At 40.7% G+C, this 12038-nt stretch overlaps 2 protein-coding genes across 2 annotated transcripts; one reads left to right on the top strand and one right to left on the bottom strand.

The window, feature by feature from the left end:
• The first annotated feature begins 792 nt into the window (after window positions 1-792).
• cilp (cartilage intermediate layer protein, nucleotide pyrophosphohydrolase) lies at window positions 793-6188 on the top strand. Its single transcript, XM_063474740.1, has 8 exons — window positions 793-856; window positions 1850-1903; window positions 2062-2331; window positions 2481-2663; window positions 2771-3073; window positions 3192-3300; window positions 3384-3532; window positions 3632-6188. The coding sequence occupies exons 1-8, from the start codon at window positions 793-795 to the stop codon at window positions 5992-5994; spliced, it is 3495 nt and encodes a 1164-aa protein (XP_063330810.1). The 3' UTR covers window positions 5995-6188.
• Window positions 6189-6287: 99 nt separating this feature from the next.
• eif3jb (eukaryotic translation initiation factor 3, subunit Jb) lies at window positions 6288-11821 on the bottom strand. The gene is made up of 8 exons (XM_063474754.1): window positions 11713-11821; window positions 11477-11565; window positions 8974-9031; window positions 8780-8880; window positions 8595-8691; window positions 7922-8092; window positions 7740-7813; window positions 6288-7555 (listed from the first exon to the last, which is right to left on the bottom strand). The coding sequence occupies exons 1-8, from the start codon at window positions 11723-11725 to the stop codon at window positions 7427-7429; spliced, it is 732 nt and encodes a 243-aa protein (XP_063330824.1). The 5' UTR covers window positions 11726-11821; the 3' UTR covers window positions 6288-7426.
• Window positions 11822-12038: the final 217 nt, after the last annotated feature.

The raw sequence follows: 12038 nt of genomic DNA on the forward strand, positions 1-12038 counted from the left end.
AACTAAGCTCAGAACAGAGAGAGGTAAGTAAAAATCAGTTTACTGGGCTATACTGGGTTTACTGGGTTTATTCAAATTCCAGAGCTTGGAATTTAACTAGTGCCGTTTGTGACTGGAATCAGGTGCCTTACCTGTGGCCTTATTCCGGGTTAGTCTTGCTGATACGAGTTTCACTATTAGTCTTTTTTTCTTTATTTCCTTCAACACATCCATCTCAAGCCTAACTGACGTGTTGTTTCATTAACACTTTCTCTGTTCTTTCATCTTACAAGCAAAGGTGACAAATTAGTCTGCAGTGTACGATTTTTAAAGTGTGCTAATCTGAACCTTCTGTGTGGAGATTTGGACGGTGAGACCAGTGTTTCGACAGTGGATGCACAAATGTTTGAGTGTTCCCCTGACAAATACTGATTACTAACACAGATGTGTAATCTGAGGGGGGAGGGGGGCTCTGTCCAGCCGTGGGTTTTTTTTTCATCCTAAAAGCTAAAAAGATCAAATGTACAATGGTGAATATACTTAAGGACAAATTTTCAATCTAAACATGAACTATTATTTTATTACTTTTGGTAGCTAATGCAATAAGTCAGTTTGAGTGTCAATACATATTTTAAAATTTAGATGGTTTTATCAAACACTGCTAACATGAAACACTTGTCAAAACTGTATCTGCCTGCCTGTATCAACTACCAGCAGTTTCAGCTGCTGGACATCTCCACTGAAGTTCCTTGTGAGAAGCACACATACCAGGGGTGAAAGTTCAAGTGTCGGACGTGGCAGAAGAGTGTGAAAATGTCGCTGAGGTGTCTGTTCATTTTCTTGGGAATCACTGCAGCCACTGTTGTTACAGCTCAAGGTGGGTCTCTCACAAAAAGCTCCTTTTGTCATCATTTGAGCAAAAAGATGATTAAAGAAAAGTTACAAAGCATCACAGCGGACACGCATTCGCGCATTGTAATGCCGTGTAAAGAGTATAGAGTGCAGTGATTTGCAAATCATTTGATTAGAATGATTGATGACAATGTATCAAATCGTAAACATTTTTCAAAGTTTTGTGCGGGAAAAAAACAAAGAAACATTGATGAAAGCGAAATGTTTGAAAAAAGGACATGACTGCCAAGTTCAGTAATGCTAAAAACATGTGGTGTGTAGTTTAAACTGCAACTGGTCAGTGATTGGGTACTAAAAAAAAAAAAAAACTAGAGGCAGAGTCTTTCACAAGTAAAGATGGGGGGCCGGAAGGCTTGACAACTCTGTGAAAGACTGCATGGGAAACAGTTCAGAATAACGTTTCTCAAAATAAAATTACAAAGAATTTGGGTGTTTCATCTGGAGTCTGTAAGAACATTGACAGAATGTGGAGAAATCTCTGGCCAAAAACCACTGCTCAAATGTCTGTGATGTTTAGTCTTTCAACAGGCAACGTACTAAACACAAAACTGATTCCGCAGTAAAAATCACTGCATGGTCTCTTGCTCTGGAACCAACATTCACACTCAAACTCACTTAAATAATCTTTCTTTCCCATTCTTATGGGCTGTTTAATAAAGTTTTTAATTTTTCTAATAAATTTTAATTAAGTTAATAATTAAGTTTTAACTTAAACTTAAGTTTTCCATTTAAGTGGAAATGAAACATTACATGTATAAAGGCAAATTGACACTACTGAGCCCTTCTCTCAAAAACTGACATAGATGTAACTATGTCTGTAAAGCTAGATTTAATGCATAAAAGCTCAAGTTTTTAAAATATGTTTAGCGCCATCTTCTGTCAATATGGAACGTTACATCGCCATTACATGACAAACGTGACATGAGCTAATCAAATATTTGTGATATGTCCTTTGCAGGATCATGGAGACAAAGTGGCAAAGAGTCTAGTTCTGCTGTCTACCAAACAGAAGGTAACTTTTGTTTCTTAAAAATCCAATAAATTTTCTGGATGAAATAAAGTGTTCTTTCTGCTTAAGTTATCGTCTGAAGTTTTATGAGATATGTTGAATGCTGTAACTATGAGGTGCTATTAGGACCATATTTATTTCCGCACTCTCTTTGCACATAGATAACTATGAGTGGTCGACATGGTTCAATGTTGATCATCCTGGAGGCCGTGGAGATTATGAACAGCTGGATGCCATTCGTTTCTATTACCGTACCCGTGTATGCGAAACTCCAAAGGCAATCGAAGCCAGAACCACTGAATGGATCCCAGCGCGTGAAACTGGGGAGATGGTCCATGCAGACCCGACTGTGGGTTTCTGGTGCCTGAATGAAGAGCAAGGTCCCCAGCGCAACTGCTCCAACTATGCAGTCCGTTTCCTATGTCCAAAAGGTTTGGCCATGAACATTTTTTTTTCTGTTTGCCTCTGTGCAGTAAAAAAGATCTTTTTTTTTTTTGTTTATTAAAATATATTTTTTTCACAAGCTAAGTAAAATTACTTTTCAGAGTACTTCTATAAATTTTGTTTGTTTTTCCCCCAGCACATAACAGTATTAACATTCAGGGAACCTGGGGGCCATGGTCAGACTGGAGCCCATGTCCTGCCCTCTGTGGCCAAGTGGGGGTGCAAATTCGCTATCGAAACTGTCAATCTGACTCGCTGTCGTGCAGTGGGCCAAAATTAGATGGGAAAGCATGTAATGGACCTGAGTGCCCAAAGACAGGTGAAAAAAGGCTTAATTAGGCTACACAGATAATAACATAGCACATATATGCAATTAGAAATTTGTAACTAATAAACTTTTATGTTTGTTTTTATTTTACTCCTTAGCTTGTTCGCTGCAGTGTGTGATGGGGCAAGCAAACTCTGACTGTGAATGCATGTGTGAAGAACACACAATGTTAGGTTCTGTACGCAGCGCTGGTGGTCTTGCCGCCAAAGGGGCCGCCATCCTTCGCTCTGGCAAATTCCTTACCCTTACAGACCACAACGGACATTTCCGCATACCCAATATCTGCCCTGATGGCAACACAACCCTGACTGTCAGGCTCAAGGGCCATGCCCCCCTTGATGTTGTTGTGCCCAAGAGCAGTGAGCGCACCTCGGTCCTCAGTGTCCAGCTAAAAAGAGCCGGTAGATGTCTATAGAATTAATTGTGGATCCAAATATGAAAGAATAATTCTGCGCTGCATATTTAATAAAGTACAATCTGTTTAGCATGTAGAGGTAATATTTTATTTCTGTTTTTTAGAGAAACTTCATGTGTTGAGCAATCCTGAAAGCAAGGTCAGGAGGGCAGGACAAAGTGCTGCTTTCTGCTGCAAAGTTGCAGGAACGCCACAGCCGGATACATACCAATGGTAGGACTTATTATATTGGAATTTTAGACAGTAGACATGTTGAACTCCTATTGAATCATTTCATTTGTTTTGTCAACCAACAGGTTTCACAATAACACTCTCATGGAGAAGGAGTCAGAAAGCACCTTGGTCATAAGAGATCTGCATCCAGAACAGTCTGGAGAATACTACTGCAGAGCAAGTGGTCCAACTGGAGCCATTAAGACAAAAACAGCTACTCTCAGAATCTTAGGTGCAGTATTAATTAAGTGAAAACACGTGCTGAATACACAGAAGTGAGAATTTTAGTATACGCAAACTAAATCATTTTAATTTCTTCATCTAAACACAGGCAGAGATGAGCATTCATGCAGCCCTAAACCTGAATCCCACCTCATCCGCCTTCCACACGACTGCTTCCAAAACAGTACCAACTCATTCTACTACGATGTGGGCAAGTGTCCCCCAAGTAGATGTGCTGAACAGCTCGACAATGGTATCAGATGCAAAGACAAAGTGGCTTATTGCTGCGGTGTGGCAAAAATGGAGGAAAGACAGCTAACATGTCAGGGCTACCAACTGCCCACCATGGTGGTGACCAAGTGTGGCTGCCAGAAATGTGTAGACACTAAGGCCATTGTGCATGGTAGGGCCATTGCTGCAGACAATGGAGAACCAATGCGGTTTGGTCATATTTTTATGAATGGAGTCAGAATTAGTCGTACAGGCTACAAAGGAACCTTCTCTATCCAAGTCCCTCAAGATACAGAGAGGCTAGTATTAACCTTCATGGACAACATGCAGAAATTTGTCAACACCACAAAAGTGCTTCCATTTAACACCAAAGGTGGGGCTGTTTACCATGAGATCAAACTTCTCAGAAAAAAAGCCCCTGTGACAATCAGCTCCACAGAAACCAATACTCTTGAGCTTGGGGAGGTAGAGAGCCAGGAGCCAATGGTTCAAATCCAGATTCCTCCCTATTCCTTCTACAAGGAAAATGGCGAAGTCTTCACGGGTAACGTCAGTGCTAGTGTAACGTTTCTCGACCCCAGAGACATCTCCACAGCTGCCGCAGCTCAAAGTGATCTAAATTTTATCGGAGATGAAGGTGATACCATGCCACTGAGGACCTATGGCATGTTTTCAGTTGACTTTAGAGGTGAAGAAAACAATGAGCCACTGAATGCAGGTGAAGTAAAGGTTTCACTGGACTCTGCTCAGGTTCAGATGTCAGAGCACCTCAACACCATGAAGCTGTGGTCACTGAACCCTGAAACTGGTCTGTGGGAGGAGGAGGGGAGTCTGCAGGTGGAGAAGAAGAAAAGAGGCAAAAGGGAGGAGAGAACATTTTTGATTGGTAACATGGAGATCAGAGAAAGACGACTGTTTAACTTGGACGTCCCAGAGAACCGCAGGTGTTATGTGAAAGTGCGGGCTTTCCGTAGTGAACGGTTCATGCCCAGCGAGCAAGTGGAAGGAGTTGTGATCAGTCTCATAAATATGGAGCCCAAAGCTGGCTACTCAACCAATCCGCGTGCCTGGGGCCGATTTGATAGTGTGGTCACTGGTCCCAATGGAGCCTGTCTTCCTGCTTTCTGCGATGAACAAAAAGCTGACGCCTATACCGCCTATGTCATGGCCAACCTTGGTGGAGAGGAACTGGAGGCTGTCCCGTCTGCTCCCAAATTCAATCCCAACCTCATTGGAGTGCCTCAGCCTTACCTTGGTAAACTAAACTACATGCGATCTGACCACGAGGACCCCAGAGTGAAGAAGACAGCATTCAGCATCAATGTAGCAAAACCAAGCCCCAACACAGCCGAGGAAGGTAACGGACCAGTGTACCCATTTGAGAACTTGAAAGAATGTGAGGAGGCCCCATTTAGTGCAGCACACTTCCGGTTCTCAAGAGTCGAAGGAGATCGCTACGATTACAACACAGTGCCCTTTAATGAAGATGACCCCATGAGCTGGACGGAGGATTACCTAAGTTGGTGGCCCAAGCCTATGGAATACCGGGCCTGCTACATCAAGGTCAAAATCAACAGCCCACATGAGATCAATGTGCGGTCCCGCAACATGGGCGGCACCCATCCCAAGACCGTAGGCCAGTTGTACGGCCTTCGAGACACTCGCAGCATTCGTGACATGGACCAGACATCTGTTTCAGCAGTGTGTCTGGAATTCAAGTGCAGTGGGATGCTGTACGATCAGGAACGTGTAGATCGTACACTGGTGAAGGTGATCCCACAAGGAAGTTGCAAGAGAGATCATGTCAACTCAATGCTTCAGGAGTATTTAGTCAACCACCTGCCCCTAGCTGTCAACAATGACACCAATGAGTTCACCATGCTGGCGCCTCTTGACCCTCTGGGCCATAACTACGGAATTTATACGGTGACAGACCAGGATCCCCGCACAGCCAAAGAGATTGCACTTGGCCGCTGCTTTGACGGTACTTCTGACGGCACATCTCGGGTCATGAAAACCAATGAGGGCATAGCGCTAACGTTTACCTGCGGAGACCGTGAGGTTACACGCCAGAACGTCTTTCAGACAATGCAGCGCTCTCAAGGTCAGACAGTAGGAACAAGCATCGTGAGAGGGGAAAGCAGGCAGAACTGGCGCCGGCAGAGGGCAAACGCACTACGCAGTAGTCGTAGACGTAGCACCAGAAACCCCGAGGGAAAACGTACAAAAGCCAGAAACTAGACAAGAGGAGACCTAGGAACATCATGAAGACCAGACGATGACTTGCTAAAATGAAACCAGATGGTGTTAACATGTTTTGGTTTATACATCCATAAATATCCCCCACCCCCACTTGAAGAGTAACTAAACGGTTATGCTAATTTCTTGCATCTTCATCTCAAGGAATATGTAATGTTTCTTCCTCTCACTTTACATTACTGTGGCAAATATTTACTTGAAAATGTAAATAGAGTATTTATTACACAAGTATTATCATCTTTCCAACTGTACTATAAACAAGGACAAAAACAATATATTTTTGACCAGTGATTTATTAAATTAGATGCTTATAAAACACTGCAGATGCTGTATCTTCCACATTGTATGTATCCAATTGTCCATGTAACATTTAAACTGGTCAACTGCTTAAAAAGAAAAAAAAAGACAGGAGAAAAACTCTCCTTTCAGCCAACTGTAGCCCATATGAAGACATGGTGGGGTGAAGCCCATAAGCCCCCGCTCCTCATCACACTTGATACAAGCCTGCAGAAGCAACAATTAGGAGACCAGTTGTAGCAAGTTAATCCACTTGCCTGATCCATACTTTTTTGCATTAGTAGAAATCAATTAGTAATTTTCTGTCATGCACAAAAAACAAAACAAAAAAAAAAAAAACTAAGTACTGTTTGCTCCATATTTTCAAGGATATTCCAGAGATATCAAGAGAATGGCTGTGAGGTTTTAAAGTCACATTTATTATACTTCTCTATCCCTTTTATCTTACAGTGAATGTTGTGTGCTCTCTGCAAGCTTACAACTACTACGTTCATGTTGCGTCAGTCTCCCACAATGCAACCTTTCCAGAAATAAAGATGAATAATGGACTGAATAATTGTCTGCATTTGGCAACTGAAGTTATAGATACTATATACACTTGCCTGTAAGAAAATCATCCACAGGTAAGTGAGACCTATAATATATACATGACATTCTGTTTAAAGGATTTGCATAGAACCATGTGTTTCTATGTCACTAGACTTATAACTGCAATACTGTATCTGACATTTTGACAGGAGCAACATTTAATTTAAAAAGAAACAAAAAAACAAAACAAAAAACAAGCCCTGCAAAACTCAGATAACAGCAGTTATGGTAGTATTCTCCGTTGTAGCTGGGTCGAGCAACAGATTCCGCGTGATTTGTTTGTGAGTTGAGGCTGAATGAGAGAGAAAAGGCAATTCCATTTGCATGGAAGGAGAAAAGAAGAAGAAAAAAAAACCGTGAGTGGTGAGACTGGATGCTCCCTGGTATAGTCCCTCTGGTCACTGAAGCAAAATGAAGGGGGCAAGACACAGTTCAGATTTTCCAGGATGGCACTGGACAGCATGAGAAGGTACAGCTGCATTTCTGACAGTCGGGAGAAGGGGAAAGGGCAGTAGTGATGAAGCCAGTGTCACATGAAGTCCTCATAGTCTTGGGCGTAGCCTCCATCAAACGCTGCATAGTCAAGGTCATCTTTGAGCTGTGCTTTCAAACCACCTCCAGCTAAGACCCCCTTCTTCTTCTTTTTTCCTTTGTTTTGCTGTAGAAGGCAAATAAAAGCGACTTAAACTAAATACATATATATATTTGGAAACGACTATATAACTACAAACGTTTGCCAGAGTTTACTTTTTTATGATTGGACATCGAGTAAGTATTGGGTGAGTAGCACCCCCTGCTGAATAGAAACTTAACTTAATAAATGCAAGCATGCAGTCACTTACTTTTTCTTGTTTCTGTTTTTCACTAAGTAGGACTGACAGGGAATTACTGATTTTCTTCAAGTCATCTACTTCCACTGTAAGAGGAAGAAAAATTAGTAGTTATTGGACAAGCTCAGTGCATTTTAAATTTAAGACAAGTGTAATAAAAAAATGTTCAGTAAAAGCAGGGAAAAAAGACTTACATGAAATACAAAGTTCCCGAAACAATGACTCCAAGAAACTTGAATAATGCACAGATTTTTCAAACTGGGTTATCTTTTCTTTTAGCATTTTTTCAAACTCTGTGAAGTCTTCTTTGGAAGATGGACACATGGCATCAATTCCAGTGACACTGTTTGAAGTGCTGCCAACACCTGAAAAATATTTAAAAGGTCACCATTACATACATTGATCACAACAAGATGAACAATATCAGGTCTCAAAAATCCCATATCTGTAGTATATACTTTTGTTAGACATGTTGCAGTTTAAAAAACACAGAGTCTACAGCATCAGGAGCACGAAAAACAAATATTTTCCTCAAATCACAGCTTTCCTAAAGCATGTGTAAAGATCTTACTTAAAGCTTCAGCTTTTAGAGTCTACTCTAAACATTTTACAGATAATAGAATGGTGCATTGTTCCTTTGGAGGTGAGGTATAGTATGTGGCATCTACAGCTGGATTACTGGGACATCTGTGTAAAACGTAAAAGCCAAAGAAGTATTTAAGCCTTTTAAGTCTTAGTTAAATGTTAACTACAAGCAACAGCGACTAATGTATTGCAAACTAAATGTATTGCATCAGTTACACAACTTGATTTTGTGGAAGACCTCATGTTCTTGATAAAAAGTTTCTACACCTGATCCGGTCTTACCAAAAGCATCTTTTGCTAGCTCCAAGTCTGCGTCTTCCTGTAATTTCTTCACTCTTAGTTTTTCTGCCAGCTGCTCTTCAGGAGTGAGCTCCTCTTCCTGCAAATAAAAATGTAAGAGTTAAGATATTATTAGAGATAAACGAGCATAGAGTCAAAAGGTTTACAGATGAGAAAGTGGGACTTACTTCTTGCTGTTCCATTGCCTCCTGTTGTTTCTTCTTCATCATCCGGTTTTCTTTCTCTTTTATCTTTTCACTAAGCTTTTTCTTTTCAGAAACCTTTGGTTCTGCAAATTAAAATAATGACATAAGAAACATAAAATCATTCAGTAATCAAGTATAATCCATTAGTGAAAGGCAAGCGGTACTGGAATACAAACCTGGTTTCTTCACATCTGTTTTTTTCTCTTCATCTTCTTCATCATCGTCCCAGTTGTCCTGTGAACACACAGAACATAATGTGTGTAATTGTTGCCTTTTTATTAATATGTATGCTAGAAGATGTAAATATATTGTACATCTTTGGCTATATAACCAAAAACAAACAAACAAACAAAAAAAACAATAAAACGACACATTAATGTGGCTTCCCAGAGCCATGCTAAAGCCTTGAAAAGTCTTCTTTTTTTTCTGAGCAACATCTTAACACCTGCAGAGCTAGACAACTTTAAGAATGTAAGTTAGTTCAAAGGCTGCAGTCAGAATTTTTATTTTAAAATAACAAAAAATCCAAAACTTTTTAAAACACAAAATTATCAGTTATCGATATGCAACAGCTGCCACTTCATTTTCTGAAGATGAATAACTTTTGTTCTACCTCTAGTTCAAATTATTCTAGTCCTGATTACACTGGTGCAGATGTATATAAGCTGGATCGATCAATGTTACTGATCCAACAAGGGTAATTACTGTGTTACAGTACCAGGATAAAGAATAAAAATAGTACAGTCTACATTAAAAAACTGAAAGTACCACATGCACACAGTGAGTGCTTAATACTGTGTGATAATGCAGAACTTGTATATATTAAACAGTGATTAAGAATCAAAAAATATAACAACATTAAAGCTTAAGATTCTGTAATTCATGACAATGAGTTACGAGTTATGACATCAGTGTTAATTTATTAATTTAATCCTTTCTGGCTGCTACCTCAAAGCACACTGTGCGCTGTCGATCTTACGTGCTGCACAATAATATTTAATATTTACTGTTATATTCACATAGATCATCGCAATGATGTTGTTTATTATATTGCTCTCTTTTTCTTTGCTTGTTTTCTCTTTCTCAACAGGTGATCCAGGTGATTGATATATGTATTTTTTGTCTGTTTGTTTTGTTGGTTTTTGCCCCTTATCACCATCCCTCTTCCCCGCTCTTTTTCTTTCCCTCTTTCTCCCTTTTCCCCAGTCAAGTCTGTCCCGTGTTCAGCAAATGAAAATAAATTAAACAATAAAAGCAAAGGTGAATCAAATAGACCAATATGGCAAGGCTGGGATGGTCCATTTGGTAAAGTAAATCCGTTGGGCATCTTTCTTTGCCTTTAGACAACAATTCCGATGGCAAAAGAACCAAACGGGACAGGCAAAAAAAAAATAAAAGATTTTTTTTTATTAATTTATAGGTGATGCCTCTTCAGACATCACTTGGGTTGTGATCCTGTAGATTGCTGTCTTATATTAAGATCCACCTTAAGTGTCACTACAAATAAATGTAATCCTATCCAAGAAGACACTAATTTCTAACTGAAATATCCAATACTTTATTGTGTAGTAATTCACAGTTTAAACATTTGACAATCGGCCTGTTGCATTTCCAGCAGGTTATGAACAACAACAGCAGCAGGATGAAAGTCGCCTGGGAATAAATGTAATTATCTTGAGTAAAAATTAACTTTGTGCTATTGTCTGATTTCCACAAAAATCTTAACCCTTCTTCCTAAACAATGACCATTTTGTACTACAGAGGACATAAAACCACCAGGCTCTTCAGTCTGGACGCCATATGCGACAGAAAACGGGAGAACTGAAGAGGCCTCTGCCAGCACTTTCCACAGGATCAATTATCTGAGGCTTCTGGACAGAGACCGTGCCAGCTTTCACGTAGCAGCCACCTGTATTACGGTATCAGCTGAACAGCGGCTTCCTACTGCCTGCTGTAAAGTCGGAAAGTTCCAGGCCTAGTTCTTGGCTGAGTTGAGTCATCAACCCAGTGGATGATTTCATCTGAATGGGGCTAAAGTTGGTTAGCACGCTAACGCCGCCTCATACTCAACGTGACTCAAGCTGTGGGTTTGCCAGAGTAGACATAATTATGCTAATCTCCAATAATCGTTTAATGTAACTAAATCTGTGTAATAATGGGATGGACCTGTATATTAGGAACACATGACCAAATCACTCAATACTGAGGTTACCCAACATTAAAGCTCATTTACAGACGCAACAATACACGAGAGCTAGCAGACTAGCTAGCTCAAGTGGCCCGTCCGGTGAGAGATTAGCTTCAAGCACCGCTATCAAAATTCATGAGACCAAGAGAAGTAGAAAACACTACTAACGTCCAAAAATTTGATCAAACCCATAAGTATGAACTGGCACGCCATTATTCAGTTTGTTAACAATACGTTTGAATGACTGAAACTCGAATACCAGCATACCGTTAGCTGAGCTAGAGTTTCCAGAGGCTGCCTGTTGGAGCCACATGAGTTAGCATAAAGCTAACAGGGGTTTGGAGGTTCGGACTGACAGGCGACGAGAAACCACGACGAAGCGTGGCATTACATCCTATCGCTTCCTCGGTCAGCTAACAGCTCGCAAACAACCGGTGGCCGATTTTAAAAAGCGCCTCAGACTGTACCGAGTGTTCGTCACGATATTGTACCTTAACATCTTCATCTTCGTCCTCGCCTTCCCATTTGTCCAGCGCTGCCGCCTTTTTAATCGGTTCCTCCGGCTCGAAGTTGTCAGCGTCTGTAAAAACAACAACATGAGAGTCGTTAGGTCAGTCCACATCTGACACCCGGAGTTAACAATGACAGGTGTATTATGCCCTTAAAACAGCGAGTGCGACAAGTAAATGTTGTACAGATAGCCATCCTTCCCAACTTAGTTTCTCACCCCAGTCCGCCATGTTGGCTGTGTTGCTTGTGTTTGACAGGCTCGCTGTACAGTCAGTGCTGCAGCCCGTTGGCCACGTTCAGAAACAGCTCCCACCTTCTGGGCGGCACTCCGGCCTTATCTAACGTCCACGGAGCACTTTCAGCACAACGACCCCGATATAACTAATCTCATCACGCCTTTATTTATTTCAATTGTAAACATGAGACGCTACAAGCTAGCTGAAGCAAAGTTCCACACATTTTTAAGTCGAGCATTGTAAAATAAATGTGTTAAAAGTACATTTTACATAATTCTTACATAAAGAGTCAAAACCTATTCTTAAT

The sequence above is a fragment of the Pelmatolapia mariae genome, linkage group LG1, assembly GCF_036321145.2.
Source record: "Pelmatolapia mariae isolate MD_Pm_ZW linkage group LG1, Pm_UMD_F_2, whole genome shotgun sequence".
In the NCBI taxonomy this organism is placed as follows: Eukaryota; Metazoa; Chordata; class Actinopteri; order Cichliformes; family Cichlidae; genus Pelmatolapia; species Pelmatolapia mariae.